The sequence below is a fragment of the Colossoma macropomum genome, unplaced genomic scaffold (genome assembly GCF_904425465.1).
Source record: "Colossoma macropomum unplaced genomic scaffold, Colossoma_macropomum, whole genome shotgun sequence".
NCBI lineage: Eukaryota > Metazoa > Chordata > Actinopteri > Characiformes > Serrasalmidae > Colossoma > Colossoma macropomum.
In genome coordinates, this window is record NW_023494802.1 from 34,506,150 (window position 1) to 34,522,727 (window position 16,578).

General features: G+C 38.4%; 1 protein-coding gene across 4 annotated transcripts in view; it reads right to left on the reverse strand.

Annotated features, from left to right (window-relative positions):
* The window catches only part of agap2 (ArfGAP with GTPase domain, ankyrin repeat and PH domain 2), a 39,704-nt gene that overhangs the window by 6,324 nt on the left and 16,802 nt on the right, over nucleotides 1-16,578 (reverse strand). For all 4 annotated transcript variants that reach the window (XM_036591729.1, XM_036591728.1, XM_036591726.1 and 1 more), the window contains exons 4-13: nucleotides 15,222-15,307; nucleotides 14,935-15,076; nucleotides 13,407-13,541; nucleotides 11,777-11,898; nucleotides 8,967-9,110; nucleotides 8,583-8,666; nucleotides 6,799-6,903; nucleotides 1,771-1,930; nucleotides 1,570-1,677; nucleotides 343-480 (exon numbers count right to left, since the gene is read on the reverse strand). In XM_036591729.1, the coding sequence (XP_036447622.1) occupies nucleotides 343-480; nucleotides 1,570-1,677; nucleotides 1,771-1,930; nucleotides 6,799-6,903; nucleotides 8,583-8,666; nucleotides 8,967-9,110; nucleotides 11,777-11,898; nucleotides 13,407-13,541; nucleotides 14,935-15,076; nucleotides 15,222-15,307 (1,224 nt within the window). The remainder of the gene's footprint in view (nucleotides 1-342; nucleotides 481-1,569; nucleotides 1,678-1,770; nucleotides 1,931-6,798; nucleotides 6,904-8,582; nucleotides 8,667-8,966; nucleotides 9,111-11,776; nucleotides 11,899-13,406; nucleotides 13,542-14,934; nucleotides 15,077-15,221; nucleotides 15,308-16,578) is intronic.

Below are 16,578 nucleotides of genomic sequence, written 5' to 3' on the forward strand. Positions count from 1 at the left end.
GGGTGAAGTGGACAACATAAGACTTGAACTATATATATATATATATATATATATATATATATGTATATATATATATTATGTATATATATATATGATCTTTGCTTTTATTTAAATGTTTAGTCGTTTGTTGGCTTTGCTGCCCCCTCTGGCAAAAATAGGAACTGTCCTAGGAATACTGATTAAACTATAGAATACCTGAGGTTTAAATAACGATATTCATATTTAACAATAAATTTGGCCCAGTTAGTCAATTATTCAAAATCTCTTATCGTCCCATCCCTATTAAAAGCTTATAATTCAGTAGGGTCGTCAGGCTTTTTGTATAGTTCTAGTGGGGCTCACCGTCAGCCTGGCTGGCTGCAATGTCTCCTTTCACATTCATGCTCTTCTTCCTCTTGGTCTTCTTCCTGTCACTCATAGGGGAGGATGGGGTCAGCTCTTTTCCCAGAGGAGAGCCTAGAGCCCCTTCAATGCTGGAGTCTGTTAGAGTGCAGAAATCAAACCTTTGTCAGATCTTCTGAACTGCGTAGGATTTATCAGAATCAGTACACCTGACTTTTTCTGGCTTCCTAAACATAGGAAAGGCTACAAGGCTACATGACTGATCTCCATAATACGGAATTAAATGAGCTTAAGAGAATATAGTCAATCAGTCAAGACATGTGGTGTCTGAGGTTTTCTTCTCTGGTTTTGCACTGGAGCTACAAGGCTAATGTAGCTAGCAAGCTGATAATGACCAAGATAGCATTGTGAAAACGGCAGCTTAAATCATCACACATTTGCCTCAAGATATTAAGTAACCTTAAACAACCTGCTTAAGTGATTTCTCTTATTAAAAATGTGATACTGTTAAAAAAAACAGACGGAAGTCTGTCACATTGATAATTCAAAGCTTGAAATATAGCACTTCGCTTTTATAGATAATTATGTTATATGGTGTCAGAACCACATTAGAAAGTCTATTTGAGATTACTTAACAACTCAGTGTGGTTTGAAGCAGGTGCGCAATGCAGTTTGCACAATGCTAACTTGGTTGCTGTAGGTTTCTATTACTTGTTAGCTACATTAGCCTTGATGCTCCAGTGAAAAACTGAAGGCCCCTAACTGGTCTTGACTGATTACACCACAAAAAATATATCTTGGCAAGTAAAATCATCTTAAATCTAGTGGATATATCAAATAGTTTTCATTTTGAGACTGTTGTGGGAACATATAAGATTATACAGTCTATTTTTAAGATTTGTTGCTTGTTTTAAGTGATTTCATCTGCAGACATGTTCTGTCTCTTAAAACAAGTTTAAACATCTAGAGAATAGTTGAATAACTTTATAATATTCGTACAACAGCCTCATAATGAGAAACATTCAATATGTTGTCAATATGTTTAAGATGTTTTCACTTACCCAGATATCATTTTTGCACTGTAACTATATTTGGGGTTTGATGAAAACAAAAAAATAAATAGAATAAATAAACAGAATAAAATAGATTTTTGGCTAAACCATTGCTTTAAGGCAGAGACAAGAGGACCGGAGCTGCTCCTGCAGTTTCTGTAAAGCACTGACGTACCCATGCTCACTCCCTTATTGGATACAGACGACGGGCAGCGTTTGACCCTTTGTTCATCTTGAGGCAATGTCATGGTGCTGCCCCCCTCATCTACCGTGAGCAGATTTGCTGCATACATAATGAGAATGAGACACAGGTCAGGCAAGGCAAAGAGTTTGCTGTGTAATATCTAAAGAAAAAGAGTGTCCAGCCTTCACTCACATGAGGTCCCGCCTTCAGATGCTGGCTTGTCTTTTGTAAGACCATTGACCCCGGGGGCGGGGCCAGTCGGAGGTGCCGCCCGGGGCAGACGCTTTCCTGGTACTTTCACAGTCACACGCAGAAGGTCCATCTCTTTACCATGAGTGTTCTGCTTGTACTCCTGCACACAGGATTTACGCTTGTTGACGTACACATTCAATTTACTTCTTTCACTTCTCAAATGTCCTAGCAAAAGTGGGTGTTTCCATCTTTTGAGCTACTTTTCTGTTTAAGTGATAATCTGTAACTGCTGTTGCTCTTACAGCCCAGTCCATAGGTAACTGGACAGTGACACAGTTTTTGTTGTCAGACCCCTGTAGTGAATTTGAAGTTAAACAATTGAAATTAAAGTGAAATACACACTGTCAGTTCCATTTTGAGGGGGTGTATGTCTACATTTAGGGAAAAAAAACTTTTAAAAAGTTTTTTAAATTATTTTGGGGACCAAAAATCAGACTGTTGCTTTTTAGCCAAATGTGTGTTGCTGCATTGTTAGTTGTAAAGGTCTAGAGGTGATTATGGATGTGGAATTTTCCAGAGTTTGTTGCTGTTGTCTCAAGTTAAGGAGCAAGGATTCTGAGATGTATAGAAGCATCTTCCACTCTTAAAAATAAAGGTTTCTAAATGTCTCTTGGCTTAAGTGTACAAGTCTATGGAAAACTTTAATTAGTATAGAACTACATTATTTTAAAGGTTTGTTTCTTTGGTAAAGAGGCTCCTGAAATACAGTATTCTGCAAAAGTCAGAGACCACACTTTATTTTGTTCTGCGAACACCAGCAGCTTCCTTGTTTGATTTTCTGAAATGATTTTCTTTTTTAACCATTTCCTTTTCTCAGTAATGACTTCTTGAAGCTGAACATCCTTTCAGACTCACAGTGTTGGTATGTTTTCTCACAGTGGAAGGATGGACAGAAACACCTGTGGATTTTTTAAGATCTGTAGCAAGAGTGGAGCTTGATTATCTCTTCTCTCTCAAAGATGAAAACTTTAAGTGCTGTTTATCTGATGGTGATAGTTTTGGTGGTAGACCGGGTCTTGCACAGTTGTTAGGAGTCACATTTTCTCAACATCTTTGAATCATGTTATTATAATCATTTTTAATAATCTAACCTCCTCAGAAATATCTCATGAACAATAAATAACTAGTACTTAACCATTGATTTTACTGCAAATTAAATAAATGAAGAGTGACTTTTGCACTGTACCGTAACTTCTTAATACTGCATTTCATTTACATTATGTAAGCATACATTTTCAGTTCTTTGATGCATCGAGTGTGGTAAGGCCTACTCCAATAATTTCTCTCCAGAAACATAGAGGCTGTTTAGGTAGGTTATTTTGGAATAGGCCCAAAGCATAAATACTAAACAAAGACAGTTCTTATTTCATTAATCACCTCCCACGATGACAGCTGGAAGAGAGAGTGTACGTTCATCTTAAACGGATTTGAAACGGCAAGAATAGGTCTTACTGCGAATTCAGAGATCAAATGAAATATTTAGAAAGAGCAAAAGAGGAAGCAGAACATGGTTCTCAGTCCCACTGTAGTTTCTCACATCAACCTGCTTTAGTTATCTTCCCCTTTACTTCACTCGACGCACTGCAGTGATAACGTCAGGTTGGGTGTGAATCTTCTGCATAAACAGACTGTGAGTGAATCTAAGGTGAAAAAACTAGTGGGATTTCATAAACTGTTGTTAACTTTTATTTGCACGTGTCATTATTAGTTGCTGGCACTGTGTCTCAGAAGGGGGAAGATTAAAGGGGAGTTCTCAAATTTCTTGATTATTTAACCATTGAGATGAAATGTGTGAAACGGCTCACTGTAGAGAAACATACTGGCTCAAAATGTATTTACCGTGGTGGTGAGAGGAACCAGGGGTTGCAATTTCTACAATTCACATACAGCCATTTTTTAGTATCCAAAACGAACAGGTTTTAAAAAGTTAAAAACAAACTGTGGCGCGGGGCTAATTTTCAGTGTGGTGCGTGGGAGTGGGTGGTTAACCGCAGAGTACACGCAGGAGCATAGAGAAGTGTAGAGAAATAACCTAAATAAAAGGTCAGCAACCACTTAATATTTAGTATAAACACACAATATCTAACATCAAAATAACAAAAATTAATCAACTTATTCTAATCTACCAATCATGTGAACACGCAAACTGCATTCTAGTATGCGACAGAAATGGTGGAGCCTTCAGACAGTCAGATGGATACAGCAGTGGAAAGTGATCTTCAGAAAGCTGACTAAAGGCAAGCCTGATATGTGGCAGTCATTTTCAGTTGTGACTAATGCAGATAGAAACCAGCTATATGGGACCGCGGGACCGCAGGAGCAAGCAGCATAGATTTTCTGTGGGAGCGGGATGAATTTTTGTGGATGTGGGTGGAACCTCTAGTTCAGGGACTATGATTCTTTACAATACCCTGCATGCATCTCTCCACTGTGTATGCATTTATTAATATATTTTAGCCAAAAGCTATTCTCAAAATTATCATAAAGCATCAGGCAGTGTATTCATAAACTGTGAGCCAACCTGCACCCCACCAGTCCCCCTAGCTCTGTGCCCTGAATTCTTTGCTTTCAGGATTTAGGGCCTATATAAATACAATTTAAACTTTTTTCCATAAAGTTGGTATGCTGTGCAAAGTGTAAATAAAAACAAAATGCAATGATGTGCAAATTATTTAAACCCTATTTTTAATTGAAAATAGTACAAAGTCAACATATCCAATATTAAAACTGAGAAATTTTATTGCTTTTTGAAAAATAGATAACCTTTTTGAATTTGATGCCAACCACCTGTTTCAAACAAGCTGGGACGGGGGCATGTTTACCACTGTGTTGTATCACCTCTTCTTTTAACAACACTCTGTGTTGTTTGGGAACTGAGGAGACCAACTGCTATGATTTTGAAAGTAAAATGTTTTCCCTTTCTTGCTTGGTGTAGGATTTCAGTTGCACAACATTTTGGGATCTCCTTTGTCATAATTTTCATTTCATAATGCGCCAAATGTGTTCAGTGGGTGACAGGTCTGGACTGCAGACAGGCCAGTTTAGCACCCAGACTCTTTTACTACAGAGCAATGCTGTTGTAATACGTGCAGAATATGGTTTCACATTGTTTTGCTGAAATAAGCAAGGCTTTCTCTGTAAAAGACGTCATCTGGATGGCAGTGCATGTTGCTCCAAAACTGTATATATCTTTCAGCATTAATGATGCCTTCACAAGTGTGCAGGTCACTCATGCCATGTGCATTAATGCACCTCCATAACATCATAAATGCTGGCTTTTGAACTGTGTGCTGACAACAAGCCAGATGGTACCTCTCCTCTTTAGCCCAGAGGGCGCGATATCCATGATCTCCAAAAAAAAAATTCAGATTTTGATTTGTTGGACCACAGGACACTTTTCCTTTTGCCTCAGTCCATCTCAAATGAGCACAGGCCCAGAGAAGGTGGCGGCATTTCCAGGTCCTGTTTATACCTATATGTTTTTGTTTCTTTCCACAGTAGCGTTTTAAGCAACAAAAGACAGTGGTTTTCGGAAGTGTTCCTGAGTCCATGCAGTGATTTCCACTACAGAATCATGTCTGTTTTTAATGCAGTGCCGCCTGAGGGCCCAAAGATCACAGCCAGCCAATATTGGATTTTGGCCTCGTCCTTTGCATACAGAGATTTCTCCAGATTTTCTGAATCTTTTAATGATATTATGTACTATAGATGATGAAATTCCCAAGTTTTTGCTATTTTATGTTGAGAAACGTTATTCTTGAATTGTTGCACCATTTGCCTGCACAGCCTTTCACAGAGTGGTGAACCCCTCCCCATCTTTACTTGTGATGCTGTTTTTATGCACAATCATGTTACTGACCTGTTGCCAATTAACTTAATTAGTTGTGAGGTGATCCACCAGATGTTTTTTAGGACTACACAACTTTACCAGGCTTTTGGTGCCCTTTCCCAACTTTTTTTTAAACATGTTGCTGGCATCAAATATTTTTCAAAAAAACAATAACATTTCCCTCATTTCTCATTTCAACGTTTGTTGTCTTTGCACTATTTTCTATTAACAATATGGGTTTAAAGGATTTGGACATCTGTTTTTATTTACATTTTGCTCAGTCCCAACTTCTTTTGGAAACGCGGTTGTATTACTGTCATTGTTTAAAAATGTGTGCCATTTATTTATTTAAGTATTTATTTATTTATTTATTTGCTCAGTCAGCTGATAAAAGTATTGATCACTGAACTTAATAATGATCCCAAATGATCAGAAATCTGTGCATGTATGTTCACTTGTCCCAAATGCTGCCCTGTGTTGAATGAGTCCCGTGACGCAGTGATTTTTACATTGTTCCCCTAGATTTGACCTCACTATTGCATATGTACACCATTTAGACGCTGACTGAGCTTAGCATCTGACCTACAATGAAGCATTTCACATCAAACTGCTCTGAATGACACTGTTTTCATCTTAACCACTTAATACAGCAGAATTTTTAAAAAATTGGTGGAATCCTTTCCTCACTAACCAACTACTAAATTATTATGTCAACGCTATAAATATTACTTTTAATTATCGTTAATTGTCATGAGATATTTTGTTTAGTAATATAACAGTGTCGTGTTGCCATTACTGGTAACTGTCAATACAGGTGCCATAATGCTTTATTCTTCAGGAAGCCATCAAGTCTTTAGGGAGCTAAGAACTGCAGTTAATTATTAAACATGAGTTTTATTTAACATATTATAAGATTGTCCGATTACTTTTGCAGTGATTCATATATGATTCATCCCCTATATCCTCGAAATCCTACTTACAGTCTGCACTTTAACTTCATAGTCATTGTTTCATATCAAATCCAATGCGCTGGAATTGAGAGGCCATACAACAAAAGCTGTGTCACTGCTCAATTACTTACAGACTTCAGCCTGACTCAGTCATTGCACATCTTGCATAACAGAAGAAATGTGGCTCACATTGATGTTTGAATGGTACATCAGCATGCCATGGTTGGACAAAGTGACAAACTTCTTCTTCCACTCCTTGTTCAAAGAGCGCTCACTACGCTTCCATAAAGTGCCCTGACAGAGAGAAAAAACACATTTCATCACTTCATCTGCAGAGAGTCTTAAAGGGAAATTCATATACTTTTCCAAACTTCATCAACTTTTGATTTCTCCACCTGTGAATGATGTGTGAACAATGGGGACTGACTTCATTTCTGGGCTATTGGTTTTATATTAGTCCTTATTTTTCATATAAAGCAGCACTTTTGACTGATATTAAAGCAATTCTTTGACGAAAAGAATTTTCCCTTCATAATATAATCAATCAACCGAAACATCTTTGGTTTCTGAAGTTTGCTTCTTTAGTGTTGTGCAGAAGTTATGAAGCTAATGTAGCTGTGGAAGCTGTACTTTCTATAAATTTTTGTCTATACTTTTGTCCATTTGTTATACACATCAGCATATTATTCAGTCACAAAAAGTTCATAAGAAAGTCTATTTGAGATTACTTAGCAATCTGACATGGTTTAAGCATGCAGTTTGTGTGATGCTAATTGGTGTACATAAGCTCCCATCACTTGTTAGCATCATTAGCCTTGTAGCTCAAGTTTAAAACTATAGTAGCAAATTTCATAACCCAAACATGTCTTGGGTGATAGACTATATTTGACCAATTTTGACTATAAAGGAACATTTTTTTTTACTAAATAAATGCTTTAAATGGGGAATTACAACAGTTTTTTTTACATTTCTGCTTAATACATGGTTAAGATTAAATTGTTTGGAGTAATGTTAATTGCTTTACTCTAGAGTAATTTACCGTATTAGAGTTGTTCACAGCAGTGGTGGTAGGAACCAGATGGCCATAGCATTCCATGTTTTACAAAAGTTTTGAGCTTTTGGCTTTCTTTTATCCATCAATGGTGGAGAGATACATGTAGGATGTTGTAAGGCAGAAAAATAGTACTGAAAACTTCAGACTTGCCACTAATTTACTATAATTAACTTTACATATAAAACTCAAAAGACACATGTATGCTTACTGGTCATTTTGGATAGTACATAAAATGGCTATTTTGCATTGTAGTCACCATAAACCCTGGTTACTATCACCACTGTAAAGAAACTTTACAATTCTTTACAATGAACTATTTCACATCAAATTATTCTGAATGACTCAGTTTATGCTGCAATGATTTAACCATGCAGAAAAAGAGAAAAATTGGTGGAGTTCCATTTAAAAGCTTGAAACTGAGCACTATTATTAGGCACATGTAGATTGTATCTACATTTATTCCCCATTTTATTAGCTCCACTTACCATATATGTGCACCTTGTAGCTCTACAATTACAGACCATAGTCCATCTGTTTCTTTGCATAATTTGCTATCCCACTTTTAACCTGTTCATCAGTGGTCAAGACCATAGAGCAGGTATTATTTGGGTAGTGGATCATTCTCAGCACTGCAGTGACACTGGCATGGTGGTGGTGCGTTAGTGTGTGGGATAACAAATTATCCAAAGGAACAGATGGACTACAGTCTGTAATTGTGGAACTACAAAGTGCACCTATATGGTAAGTGGAGCTGATAAAATAGACAATGATTATAAATACAATTTAGGTGTACCTCCTGCGTGTGTATTACCTTGTTTTATTCCATTATAATATATAAAATATATAATAAAAAAATAGTGCGGCTTTTCTTTTAAGACATTATATCACTTACTGCCCTTGAAGAGAACAGAAGATCTACCTGTCTAATAATGACTGTTCTGCTGCTTCCCACATCAGGTCTGCTGTCTGGGGTCCTCCTCTCAGTGTCACTCCCCCGGCGGTTCTAAAATGGCAGGCATGTCAGATAAAGCACCAGTGATGTACAGAGATGGATAGAGGAGGAGGACAGAGATGAAACATGGAATGAGATGAGAGACAGAATGACAGAAAGGTTCTTTGACATGGTCTGAGTTACTTGGCTTCTGAAATGATAGCATTTCTGCAATCATTCATCGCTCAAACAGCTCTTATAATATGAACTGGGAATGTCTCTCTCTCCCCAAAAGTCTCTGTGCTATTTCCATTTGGACATGCTAGGTCGCTTTATTTTTTTTTTGCACTGTATGGAGGCAGGAGAACTAACCGTGAACAAGGAGGTCCGTCGGCGGGGAACGTTTCGCTGCGAGCCCCCCTCTCCCCCTGCCCCTCCCCGTATTTCTCTGTGACTTATCACAGGGGTGGAGGGCAAAGAGGAGGAGTAATCACTACTCTGACCCCCATTACTGGCCTGAGAGAGGGAGAGAGAGGGGGACAGAGAGAGACACAGGACAGATAGAGAGGGATGTTAAATGGAACAGATAAAGAATGAGGAGGGTAGAGTAGACAAACACCAAGAGAGAACACTGTGCTTCTGTAAACCGCTGCCATCATGAGAAAACCTCATTTTTTGGCAGCTTTGATGTTTTTAAGTAAATCTAAATCTGAACATTTCCTTAATACTCTCCTCTACACATTTCACTGTTCTGGTATCTAAAAAATCTCTAAGCAACTTTGTGGAAATGTGTGCTGATTAGGCCAAAAATTGGAGGAGGGCTTTGATACTTGTCTGAAAAATGGGAGGTTTTCTCACTGTGGCAACTAAATTTAGGGCCTCTTTTACCAAAGCATTTAAGTGTTGGTGTACAATAGGGCTGCAACTATCAAATATTTTCCTTTTTGAATATTCTGATATTTTATGACAATAAGAAAAGACATTTAATTGTATTCACTGTATAGAAAAAAACTTTTGTATTCTTATTTTGGCTTAAATAATATTTTATTTTATTGTGCACTATTGCATAAATGATCATTTAATGCATTTAATGATACAATTGAACGGGAATACAAGGTAATAAATAAAACATTCTTAATCCTACCCAATCTGGCAACCCTCATCTTGCACTGAACAGCAGTAATGGCACAGGATAGCAGGAACAGCTTGTTTTAACCATCATATTAAAAATGATTTTCTTTTTTGGTGAACTCTTGTCAGTAAATGGGACATTATGAAGGTTTTTTTTTAAGCCAATCAAAACCTCTTTATAGTGGGGCATGTGCTAAAAACTGCATGTGTTTTAAACATTTTTTAGTGGGAATATATATACTAGCAATCCAGAGAAAACTTATTTGTATTTGGACGGCATCTAGATGTAAAACTGATACTGGCTGTGTTTCAAATGTAACAAATGTTGCCTAGTCAGACAGTGTTCTGAGGCAGGAAGACAGCCAGCCATGTCTGAAGCAAATGTCTGTATAAACCGATGTCTGCTGAGGTTACTAGGCTAGGCAGTGTAGATGTATCCTTCGCTAGGAGAAAATGCTAAATCATACCTATCTGAGCCAAACAACTACTATGTTCTTTTAGTATCATGTACAACAGCCCTTTATTGTGTCTGTTTTTTATGTTCTGCTGAAAGTGTGTTTGCTACCGTGCTAGAAAAACCAGCATAGATCAGCATTAATCACAGCAACTGGTCACCAGCAAAACAACCTATGTTGTGTTTTGGATGTTACTATGTTGGTCAGCAGCAATGGAAGTTGATAGGCTGTTCATCATCAAAACCAGTATATGTTGTGTTTTGACACTGGCATGCTGGTCAACCAGCATGACCATGCTAGGGTGACCAACTAAACCAGAAGCAGACCAGCCTAGACTAGCATCAAATGCATGCTGGGCTTTGCTGTTTTTTTCAGCAGGGTAGTGTAAGCTAAGCTTAGGTAAGCCTGGCCAATAAACCCAGTTAAATATTGGTCTTTTTTGAGCATTAGAGCTTCCTTCTGCGAGGAGAATGTTCCATTTATGTAAAGTACCAGATCATAATAAGTGAACAAAAGGAGTCCCTGGTTTCATTAAAATAGCAAATGTTATTCAAATGATGGTTCTGTTTTTAAATACTTGTTGCAGCCCTAGTGTACAGTAAATTAGGCCCTGTTCATACTAACGTCATACATATTATCATCCATCTCGAATGATCTAATCACAAGTGGACAGTGAATTGTATACCCCTACTGCCCGTTTCAGTGCTGGTTTTAACATGCCCTTGTCCACTTGGCCTCGGGGGAATCCCCAACACCATCCTGTTACTTTATTAGTTCAGATTTCTTGCCCAGAAATCCTGACCAATTCTCTTTTTTAAAAATAATGGTGGACAAAGCTGTTTATAAGCCATAGCAACAAAATACTATAAAAAGGTTAAAGCTCTGATGGAAATGTGTAACATGCGGAAGAACATTGTAATGTCAGCTGTGCTTTGGTCCCCTTCCAGGACTGAATGAATCTGATGACTGAAAAACCTTGCAAAATCTGACCTGACAACTCCAACTTTTACACTACTACTACCAAATCTTACATACTGCAGCTTTACTATTTTAAAACCATCCCATTCTATTTGCTGTGTTCACGCTGGATTTAAAGTAGAGACTACTCCATCTGTTATACATGACTGCTGATACAACTTCTTTACTCTGCTAGTTTGCTTGCCCTGCACTCAGCTAGGTTAGCCTCAGTGAGCTCATCAGTTAGCAACAACCAAAACAACTTCTTGGCTGCACAGTTTTAAACTAAAGCTTATAGCCAGAAATATTTTTTCCTCCAATTGTTTGGAGGAAGGGTGCACATTTACTACATCAGTCTCTAGCTGCCTTTGTTTTCAGACAAGAATCTGCCTTGTTTATTAAAATCACAATGTGTCTCTTAGGTGGAGCAGTGGACCTCATACATACCTGTGCTTAGCGCTGTCCGCTTATGATCAGATCACCCAAGATGCCTGATGCAGTGCATGTGTGCTAAACACTTTGATGAGTTTGAACCATTGTGTACTATTTGTGCTACTTTGCAATCACACCAGAACCATTCAGTGACCAAGTGTACCAATAATAATGTCCAAAGGAAGATAAACTGCCAGAATGTAGTACCTGTCCTGGGAATGGAGCAGACACTGGCGTGGAGGATCCAGAGTGGCTGGGGGAGTTGGGAAGCGACTTGCATGATGCCAGAAGAGCAGCTTGCTTCTTAGCTGCAACTATCTTCTGGGATACTGAGAGGTGAACGGTTCAATTAGCAAGTCAAAAATAGCATATTGGCATGAACATACTGTGATCTAAGAGGACCAGGGAGCAATTAAATTTCAGCTCAGTCAACTCAGATGATCTTATATTTGCTTAACTAGCTAATTGTCCAATTATGTTTAATTGCCAAATTAAGAGCATTTATTTTAATGGACAGCCATGAAATTAAATCATTTTTCTGAATTCAGTTTGTCCCTCGAATTTGTGAATCTAAAGCTGGATTGACCCTAAAATAATTAACAGATGGATAAAACTATATTTATAAAAGAAGGAATACATGATGCGTATCTATAAAAGGATGAATGCATGAATGGAAGAGTAAAGATTTTAATGGATAAGTACGGAGCCCTGCTGGTGACATCCTGTGTAAATAAAAATAATGCGTGGCCACGACTTAGTAAGGCGTGGGAATGAGATGATTAAGCCATGGCCACGACATAGTAAAGCGTGAGAACGAGTTCCTAATGCGTGGCCACGACTTAGTAAGCCGTGATCTCGTTTGCACGCCTTACTAAGTCATGGCCACGACTTAATCATCTCATTCCCACACCTTACTAAGTTTTGGCCACACATTAGGATCTCATTATCTCGCATTTTTTTTATTTATACAGGATGTCACCAGCGGGGCTCAGTAGATAAGTGAATACATGAATGTACTCTTTTAATACAAATGCAGTCAGGAACTGCTGAAACTACCATAGCTGCTCCAGGACTAGCTCTGAGTTTATGACCTGTAAATGGGCAATTTATGCCTGCAGCAATTTAAAGGGACACTTCAGCCAAAATATAAAATGTAACCATCACTACATCTGTCATCTCATACAGCAGTGCTGCAGTTGTCTCTATTGAGACTACGTAGTTTAAAGACTAGAAAACTCCTTCTGATGATGTATTTTGAAGGTGGAACACTTGTAGAAGACTACAGGTTCTTTGGGGTGGATAACTGTGGGCAGCTCTTTGAATTTTTTAGCTGGCTGAATAATTCCTTTAACAATGAAAAAAGTTTGATGACCAACTGAGGTTAGTGCTGTATCATGCTAGGTACCGCCACAGATGCATTTATTAGCCTCTAGATGAATGAATAGAGGTCAGGGTTTGTTGAGCATCATAAAGGTTCCCAATGATTGTGTGGTGTAGTCGCGTAATGCATGCTCAAACACTGTTGAATGAAAATAATACAAATTATTTGAATGGATGGATATATAAAAGGATGAATGCATGGATGGATGTGTAAATATTTGAATGGATTAGTGAATGAATGAATAAATTAATCAAATTAAGATCTTACTAACTAATCTAAAGTAGGATAGCGTCCTCATTAGCCTTTCTGATCCATAGCTGGGTGTTCTGAATGTACTGAATGGATTTCTAATAGGCCATCTAATTTAGCCTTGTTTCAAAATTGTGAAGCTGAAATTTGATTGACCCTAGAAAACAATGCCAGTATTTTGAGTAACTAGTCAAAAGGGAGCCTAACCCTCAGTGAAGACTCGGTCCACGTTCAGTCCATAAGTGGCGCAGGTCTCATAATAGGCACAGCGTCGCACGTCGGCACAAAGCTGCTGCACTCTCTTATCCTCGATCACACGGACGTTAGTGCTGCTAATCTTATCTGTGGTGAGAAGCACATTGACACATTGACTCCACTTCACCACCTTTAAAAGAGCTAATCTAGGATCAGTTTATTCTTGTCTTAAACCTCTGATTTACAAAGTTGTTTGGAAGTCGTAATATGAATAATGCTAAAAACATAACTCTCCCACGCATTGACAGTAGGGCCCAATCCCATTTCACCCCTTGCCCCTACCACTTAGCCCTTAGCCCTCTGTTTTGCGCGTTCACGTCTAGGGGTAGGGTGTCCCAATTTAAGTTGAGATAGAGGGGTAGGGCGAAGGGTTAGGGCTATATGGCCCTCCAAACGGAGGTTTTTAGAGGCACAGTCTAAACGGAGTGTTATGAGAAAAAAAGAAAAACCGGCAAGATGGCTGCGCGAGTGACCAAAGAAACCCACAAAAGTGAGTATTTTCTCTGTTAAAAAAATTATGATAACCATTGGTTTATCTTAGTTTAATGTTGTTTCAATGTATTATGGTCGTTTTCTTCATAACAAGCATAAAAAATTGCTCATAGCGTGCTAATGTCTCTGTAGCTAGTTAGCTAGTTAGCTAACTTTCCCGTTCCACCTTAAACAGCCCATCAGTATTGACGGCTGAAGCGCCAGAATGTAACTGCTGCACCATTTAAGGTGGAACGGGAAAATTTGAACAAGAGCCTGGTGAATAGCTGACTTCAGCTTCGTATCACCAAAGAATTAGGGGTGGGCGATAATAAATAATTGTCTTATACCCCCTCTTTGAAGGCATATGATGCTCTAAATGTAACTAAAGCCCAGCAGTGAGGTTGCTAAACTTTTCCCTCCTCTGCTATCACTAAAGACGGGCTGCCTACAGAGCGCTAGAAGCCTGTTAATGAAGTGATGTTTTTTATTTTTTTAAATTTGATTTCGTAGGGCAAGATTTCAACCACTACCCCTTGTAACTTAGTTCCAAGGGGTTAGGGTGATACTCGAAAACAAGGGGTAGGGGTAAAAAGAAGAAATGGGATTGGGCCTAAGTCTACCATTAAACACAGTTGCATACCAACACCAGCCACTCAAACTGTAGGCTACTACTGCCAGAGCAGCTTTACTACCACATTTGACAAAGCTTGTTGGTTTGTGTGGGCTATTTTGATGTGGTTACCAGTCTTATGGTGTAAATTTGGTGTTATCTCGCATGTAGCAATATTCATATTTTGGCTTCTTAATGACTTTGCAATTCAGAAAATCTGGCGATGTTTGGAGGAAAATTGTCCATACAGCGAAACACATCAAATTTGCAATATTTTAGTTTACCAAAGGCTGGCAGGAGCAACAAATTTCAAAAATGCCATTTTATTTTTCATACAGAGAAACGTGACACTTGTGCAGTGCTGCTGACCACAGTTTAGATTTGTGTGACCCATACCTTGTGTACCCACTACTGTGAGGGCGATGTCCGCTGTGTTGCGGTGGGCACTAAGTTCGCTGAAACATTTGTACACTTCTTGAAAACTGGTTTCATTTTCCAGGCTAAACACCATGATGACGGCATCAACCCAGTTGCTAAACTGCGATCCCAAATTGGAAGACGAAAAAGGAAAAGGTATGAGAACATGCCTCACAGTGCACATACAGTGATTCATTCTTGGTTTCATGCTTACTGTGTCTCAGACTGCTTGGTAGCACTCACAGAAGACACTAACAGTCACAAACCTGTGGGCTAGGAGGGCCCGTTTCCTCCCGAATCAGTAACAAGTGACTCTGTCCATCCACCAGCACCTCCTTCTTATATCTCCCGCCTGATAAGGGAAAAGGAAAGAGGGAAAGCAACACTTTAACAGTGAGATGAGGGTTTGGTTTTGCTTTAAAGAGACAAACACTAAACTCAATTTTCTGAGGTGTAAACATATATATATATTTAAGGGCATCGGCATATTTTGTTAACAACAACCATTTCTCCAATAATACTCGTATCATGTCTGCAAAAACTCTTTTGCTGGTGAAAACATAGTTTCCCCAAGAAAATTCTGTTTTGTTACATCTGTAGCCCCATCTCAGTCCGTGACTTAGAAGAGAGTTCATCAGTCAACTGTACTCGCAGGTGCTTTGCTTTCTATGCCAAGTATAAAAACTCATCTGAGAAATGCCAGTTTCTATTGTTTGGGGGTTCATTTATTTATGGATTATGCTGTTTTTCTAACTTTGTGGGCACTCCTCCCTCTCCAAACCCGCACACATGCTTGCAGTCTATCCCCTTAATGTGCATTTTTCAAATATATTGATAAGAGACAGCAGTAACCTAGGATAAATGAACTGGGGCTTTATGAGCCAGAATAAGCCAGATCCAGATCCGGCACCTATATTATTGGATCTTGCACCTAGTTCATATGAAATGGCCTAGATCTTACATTTTTTTATATTTCCCTTTTTGTGGTTTTATGTATTAAAAACTTTTTTTCTTTTTTTTTAACATTTTACAACCTATCTTTAATTGTTAGAATTTGGCTGCCTTGTACTGCACCTCATTCAAAAAAGTCCAGGCTGAACCACTCCTTATAACAGGTTTTTACATATAACAACTTTTAGCAAGAATGGGGAGTGCTGAACCGCTGCAGGCTGAATAGGTGGATAAAGTTAAGTGGGTTTGTTGTCATGACATCATGAAAACAACAAATTCAAAATGCAGCTTCGTTCCCACATATGGACTGGGGAGGAAATGGTACTTTAACAATGTTTACTACATACTATTTCAGACTCTCATTTAAAAAGAAAAAGTAGAGTAAAACTTAGTGTTCCATGATAATCATGATATTTTCTATAAGTAACTTGATATATACAACAAAAAAATGTGAAAAACTTCACTGAAAAGTAGCACGCTGTGCAATGGCACGTACGCACTTTCACTTTCAACTCTTGTTTGAGCATACAGTGACAGAAACAGTAATAACACAACACAGACGCTGTTCATCTCTCATAAATGCGCCACTGCTCCTGTGACTGTATGTCTTTCAAAAGAGCTTAGAAACGCTGAGCTAAACCAGTGGCTTGGATCATTAATTTATTAACTACT